The 6,237-nt window shown below is 47.0% G+C and overlaps 1 protein-coding gene across 3 annotated transcripts; it reads right to left on the bottom strand.

The window, feature by feature from the left end:
- Positions 1-1,546: 1,546 nt before the first annotated feature.
- On the bottom strand, positions 1,547-5,763 carry SMIM32 (small integral membrane protein 32). Of its 3 annotated transcripts, none has more exons than XM_058848698.1 (4): positions 5,537-5,763; positions 3,789-4,471; positions 3,395-3,617; positions 1,547-3,284 (listed from the first exon to the last, which is right to left on the bottom strand). In XM_058848698.1, the coding sequence occupies exons 2-4, from the start codon at positions 4,118-4,120 to the stop codon at positions 3,192-3,194; spliced, it is 648 nt and encodes a 215-aa protein (XP_058704681.1). In that variant the 5' UTR covers positions 4,121-4,471; positions 5,537-5,763; the 3' UTR covers positions 1,547-3,191. The 3 variants fall into 3 exon arrangements, with proteins under 3 accessions (XP_058704681.1, XP_058704682.1, XP_058704680.1); XM_058848699.1 differs by having other exon boundaries at positions 3,467-3,617; positions 5,537-5,762; XM_058848697.1 differs by having other exon boundaries at positions 1,547-3,617; positions 5,537-5,762.
- Between the last annotated feature and the right edge of the window lie 474 nt (positions 5,764-6,237).

Genomic DNA, 6,237 nt, shown 5'->3' with positions numbered 1-6,237 from the left:
ATGTGGCATGGGGTATAGAAAACCCTCAGCTTCTGATATTTATCAGGGGAAAGGCAAGTGCAGGAGGACAAATGCTCATGAGGAAGCCCAGCTACAGCAGGAAATGTGAGAAGAAAGATGTGTCCTGCTGGTCCAGAATGTTAACAAACAGTGTTCAGGCAGAGCAATGGGATGAGTGAGCTCCCAGTCATGGACAGCTCTCGCAGAGGAGCACGGAGCTGGTGCTTCCTCCTTGGTTCCTCAGTACAGGGCTGTGGCAAACTCCCCATGGGCACTGCCTGTGCCAATGGCTTGGGCAGCTGCATTCAAAACCATCCACAACTGAGAGGGCAAAGCCAACAGAATGAAATAGCACAATAATAATAATAATAATAATCATTCAAAGGGTGGGATCAGCTTCAAAGGGTCTCACTGCTTCCAGGTGGAAGTGATGAGTTCTTTCCCTGGCCCAGAGGGAGAGTTAGAGCCTTCTTCAACACACAGCTCCTGATTCAGCAGAGCACTTAGCTGTGGATGTGAAGGCTACAGATTCTCATCAGGGTGTTACAGGAGCTGCTCCTCTTTTGAAAGCAAAGCTGATTATTGAGAATTTCTCTGAATGGGGACCGCTCTGCTTCTCACAGCCTCGTGCCCCAGATTCCTGGAGTTTCACTCACCTTTCTTCTGGCAGTGTATTGACCTCCAGTCTGCCTTGAAGAAAAGCCATCAGGAGGGGGAGGCTGCTGCAGGGCTCTGTTCAGAGCCCTGTGTTTGAAAGAGGCTCTTTCAAAAGGCACATTGAGAAAATGGGATTTGGTAAGAGACACAGGGAATGGTGTGTTTGTGTCAGGGGCAGGGCTGTGACTGGCAGAGAGTGAGGGAAAGGGAGAATCCATGTGGGACCCCACACATGTCGTACATCCAATAAAACTGTTCCAGAAAATGAAGCAAGGCCTGTCAGTGCCTCCCTGGTGTGTTTGTGGTTGGAAAGTGGATTTTTTGGCCAGCTTGAATTCTGGGCCTGGTGAAACAGAATGCTTTCTACACATAGGTTTTGTACATTGGCTAAAATTGTGGTGGTGCCCCATCCCTGGAAGTGCTCAAAGCCGGATTGGAAGGGGCTTGGAGCAACTTGGCTTTGGAAAATGACCCTGCCCATGACAGGGGGTGGTACTGGATGATCTCTAAGGTCCTTTCCAGCCCAAACTGTTGTGGGATTCTTGGAGTCTGAGTATCATTAATAGAACTTTCTTCTGCAATAGAAATGATGCTGGATAGTAATGAGAGCAACACAGGGCATGGATAAAAGTGTTCCCAGAAAATCAGTTAACACTCTCAGCATGACAGGTTCTTCTGTACTATTACTCCAACCAAGTTTTGGAGAAAAATAGGATTATTCTGGAGCTATTCTTGAATGTTTAAATAAAGAGTGCAAAGCAACATGTGCTCTGTCAGGTTCTGAGCCTTTTGCCAGCAGAAATTCTTAGACCAAACTCATTATGGCTGGTAGCTGAAAACAAGCTGTCATTGCTTAAAAATAAATAAGAAATGCCTGATTTGATAAAACTTGATTTATTCAAAAAGGGCTGAGAGAAATACACTTGGATTTATTGTTGATTTCTGCATTAGAGTAACTGCTTGGAATTACACCAGTTAAATTTGGTTCAGAGGAAGTATTGGCCACGTAACAAGGAATAAAATACTGAAATCTCTTATGTAGTAGTTCAGCTTATTTGAGCAAAATAAAACATGGTAGCAAAGACAAGGACATGGAAGTGTTATCAACTGTTAAATTTTTGGATTAAAAAAGAAAAAGCTTGCAAACTGACTTCCACATATACACATTTTGTCTGTGTTCTCAAGTGCAAGCCTGTATGTGTGTGTAATTGCATTGTAAAATCTCCTCATTTGGATGAAATAAGTTATTTATGCATATTTACATGCAATGCCTCTGGTGTACTCTGCAGGTCAAGAACAGAGTTAGGAGCAGCATCTGAAACCACTTTGAACCCCATTTCAGATGATCCAGTACCCAAAACAGCAGCTAAAATAGGATTTAGGACTGAGTGTTTCTGGATATCTGCGATTCTCCTGTATGTTGAGCCATAAAGAAAAAAGGAAAAGAAAAAAAAAATCCCTTTTCCCACTGTTTGTGGGAATTATGGACACTCTTCCCAGGTTCATGCAGCTTGATCTGGAATTGTGCTGTAACTGCAAGTTTACAAGAAATCAGCATCTCCAAAATAGCTCTTCAGCTACCAGTGTTATACATGAGCTTTTATTTGTTCTGATTTTAGAGCAAAATTGGATAGTTAGTAGTTTGAAAAGGTGGAGGTTGCCAGTGACCAGTGTTCAATCAAGCTGTTGCCATATTAATAATTCATGCTTCTAATTGGGCTAGGTTTAGATGAAGAGCAAGGAGTGGGGATACTGTGCAGTACAGCAACTATTCCTATAAAGCTGTGTTTTATGGCTTTCAGAACTTACCCACTTTGTGTGCCAAACTTGGAGAATTCTCTTCACCCCTTTCATTAGTTTGCATAATATTAAATGTATTCATTTTCTTTACCCACTTCTCCCCATCTTGATTATTTTGGTTTCATGCTGTGGCAAATAATTTCCTTTGCAGCTTGTGAGAGTTGAAAATAAATTCCGTAGGTAATAAGTGTTTCACATAAGTAGTAACTTAAGACTTGATCGATGACGCATTCAAACATCAAAAACACCCTGAACAGAATGACAATCAAAAGCCTAAATAAACATTTTTCATTTTCTCCTCCTGCCTGGCAGGCCTCCCACAGCATCACCATGCAGTTCCAGCAGTTGGGAGAAATGGGTCTGGAAAGTAAACTCATCTCAGAGTGGAGCTGTTAGGTAAATACACTGGTTTTTTTACATTTGATGTTTGGTTTCATAAACATGGGGGAACAAGCTCCACCAGATGCCCAAATCAGAGATTGCTGTTAATACAATTATCCTTGTATGGACACTGAATGGGTGGATGATGACATTTGCATACACACAGAGCTTAATCTGGAATCACGGGGCAATTTTTTACAAAAACTCTATCAATTTGCTAAAGCATTTTCCTCTGTTGTTAACAGAGCTTTTTATTTACAGCTACTCAGATTGGCATACAGCGTAATTTTCAGCAATCTCCTCCTGCCCATTGCTCCAGAGGGGGTCACATCCATGCACATGGCACTAACACCTCATTGCTCAGGGTTCCTGGTGCCTGCTCCTGCTGGAATGAGAAGTGTCAGACAGCTTGTGTCCTCCACGGGTTCCTCGCCTCCCTGAGCGATCTGTCGTAAGGAAGAGTAGCAAAAAAAGAATTTTTCAGCTGGCAGTTTATGAAGAACACAATGAATGTCACAGTCAAGAACAGAAAGAAAAACAGAATTATGTAAGTCACCAGGTCTGGCTTATTTATTTCCCCTTCTTTTAACACCCTGGCTGTCGACATGTAAAGAGCGGAGGAGCTCACGGGTCTCGGAGTGCTGCTCAGGTAGGGAGTGTTGGTCTGAATCATTAGGTGAGCTTCAGTGGCACTGGTTGAATTGAGAAATTCACTGTACATGTTCTTGCTTAAATTTCCTCCACGGCAGAAGTAAAGCAGGAGGGCAAACGCAGTCAGTCTTTGGCATAGGAAAGAAATAATGTTCCTGCTTGTAAGAGGCTGCAACCCAGCCGCATGTTGTCTAACACAAATTAATTCACTTGCATGGCTCAGCGACTTTCTTTTAAGTCTTCTTGGCTCATATTTACAGCATTTATCCACAAGTATTAATCAAAAATGATACAGGTACCTCGAGTCCTGGCCCTTGTTCCCCCAGCACGCCTCGTTTGGGGAGATGCGCTGGCTCATCTGCTGCTCAGCCGGGATGTGCCGGGAGCTCTGGGGATGTGCCGGGAGCTCTGGGGATGTGCCGGGAGCTCTGGGGATGTGCCGGGAGCTCTGGGGATGTGCCGGGAGCTCTGGGGATGTGCCGGGAGCTCTGGGGATGTGCCGGGAGCTCTGGGAATGTGCCGGGAGCTCTGGGGATGTGCCGGGAGCTCTGGGGATGTGCCGGGAGCTCTGGGGATGTGCCGGGAGCTCTGGGGATGTGCCGGGAGCTCTGTGCCACCTCTCCACCTGCATGGGGTGAGGAAGAGGCTCTCGCAGCGCCGGTGCTGGCCCCAGGCAGGAGCAGCACGGCTTGGCAGCGCTCACTGTCCGGGAACGGGAGGCACGGTGGGTTCGCAGCTGGTTTGGAGGAATGGGATTCACATAAATCCGGGCTCGAACGGCATCTGCACGGAGAGGCTGCTGCTGCCTGGAGATCCTGCTGGATTTGCCGTCGCGGTTCTCTGTCTCGGGAGGCTCCGTGCTGCTGAAATCCTGGTGCTGGGAAGCATTAGTTGACTTTCTTCATCCCAGTTCACGGCGCTCTGTGGAGCCAGCGCTGAGGCTGGGCTTTCTGCTTGAGCTTTCCAGGCACTCCTTTCATGGCTTTGAGGAAAAATAAAATTTAAAAAATAATAATTAAAAAAAACAGCGACGTCTCTTTGTTCAAGAAAGAAACACCAAAAAAAAAAAAAAAAAAAAGCTTCCCTGGGAAGGGGCGAGGGTGAGCTGTTCGGCTCGCTGGGCTGTGCCGGGCTGGGGCCGGGGCTGTGCCGGGCTGGGGGCTCCGAGCCCCGGCAGCCGCTCCCCGGCGCTGGCCCCGTGGGCAGGGCAGAGCTGCTGCCGGTACCGAGCAGCTCCGGGCTGCAGATGCCAGCCACACCGCGCTAAAAAGGAAGAGATCTGCGGATAAATTCCCGAGAGTGCCTGAGGCTCTGGCTGGAGGTTTGGAGCAGGGGGAGGGTAGCAGAGAATGGGACAAGAAAAGAAGAAAATTGCCTCAAAACCTTTCTTGCTTTCTTTCTTTCCTTCCCAGTCCTTTATTGTTTAAATCTAGAGTAATCAATGACCTCCCCCCCTTTTTTTCCCCACTTCTCTGTGATCCCCAGCACCCTCTCCAGCCTGACAATTAGCATGTTAATTCTTTTTTTTTCAGCAAATTGCTTTATGCTGCTATTAGCTCCTGGCTGCTTGCCAGCTTACTCTCACAATCTCCCATGCATCAGATAAGCACAGTTAATACTTTTATTTTAACGCATTGCAACTTGTAAAACGGGCGGGGGACAGAGCTGGAGGCGAGAGGAGCGAGGAAGAGAACTGGGCAGAGGAAAACATCTTCAGCCCCAGGGTGCTGATCCCAGCAGCTGCTAAAGCTGCTTATGCTGAGCTGTTGTAGCCAACAGTGCCAGTGGTTAAACATTTCACTTAGCATAATAAATATTTCTGCTGAGAGAGGGCAAATGGAGAGAAATCTTCTGGCCAGTTCGATTTGAATCAAATCGAATCAAATCAAGACCCTCTGAGCCCCTCGTCAGCATGTTCCTCATCTCCTGCCAAGCTCCAGGTGCTCCAGTTAAACCCATCGTGCCTCCAGCAGCTCTGCTGGGGTGCTAGAAAGCCAACACATTCCTGTTCACATCCTCCTGCATCCAGCCTCAGAAAAAACATTACCTGCGTGTTTACTTACGAGTCCTGGGGACCCCTTCATTCACAGGGACATCTTCCTCTGTGGAAGGTTTTCTTGATTCTTGTTCTTCTCTCTTTCCCCAGTTTTTCAGGCCAGCTGCTCTGGCTGCCTCATGCTGCTCTCCAGGGTGGCAGCGGAGGCTTTTCCTGCCTGCCCCCAGGGCTCCTCCTGGGAACACATCTGCCCGCAGAGCCACGGGAGTCACACCTATTTACTCTGCGGGTTCAAAGAACAGGACGCTGAAGCAGGCAGCCAAGGGGGCTGGAAAAACCAACAGAGCCACGGAGTTTGCCACTGTCGTGTTGCAATGTCTCCTTTCATGTCTCCTTCAAAGAGGGGAGTCTGTGAACAGCGGCATGGCAAGGCTGAATGTCTTCCCAGCACCATCCCATCTTCAGCTCTCTCCTCTCTGAACTGTTTTTGAGTTTAACAAAGCTTTATACCCTTTTTTATTTATTTCCTTTATTGTTTTGTTAATATATAGGAAAAACAGGAAGGCTTCTGGGGCTGAATCCTACGAATAGTGTGTACAGTCTTGATGTTTAACAGGTTCTCTGCAAATGTTACCAACTCTGTTATAGGGGAAGATACTACAGAGGTGTACAGGGGTTTTGTGGTCATTGATGTGTTTCCTCCCTGCACAGAAGTGTGGTGCAGAAGAAGGGGCTCTGCCAGGGGCTCCTTG

This window comes from Poecile atricapillus, chromosome 13, assembly GCF_030490865.1.
Source record: "Poecile atricapillus isolate bPoeAtr1 chromosome 13, bPoeAtr1.hap1, whole genome shotgun sequence".
NCBI lineage: Eukaryota > Metazoa > Chordata > Aves > Passeriformes > Paridae > Poecile > Poecile atricapillus.
This window is presented reverse-complemented; position numbering and strand designations above follow the sequence as displayed.

What these genes read in the sequence shown, in the direction of transcription:
- SMIM32 (XM_058848697.1), bottom strand. Translation starts at nt 4,120, where the DNA reads ATGCAGGTGGAGAGGTGGCACAGAGCTCCCGGCACATCCCCAGAGCTC. An exon ending in AACAAGGGCCAGGACTCGAG is followed by an intron (nt 3,618 to 3,788) that starts GTACCTGTATCA and finishes CCTATGCCAAAG; the next exon opens with ACTGACTGCGTTTGCCCTCC.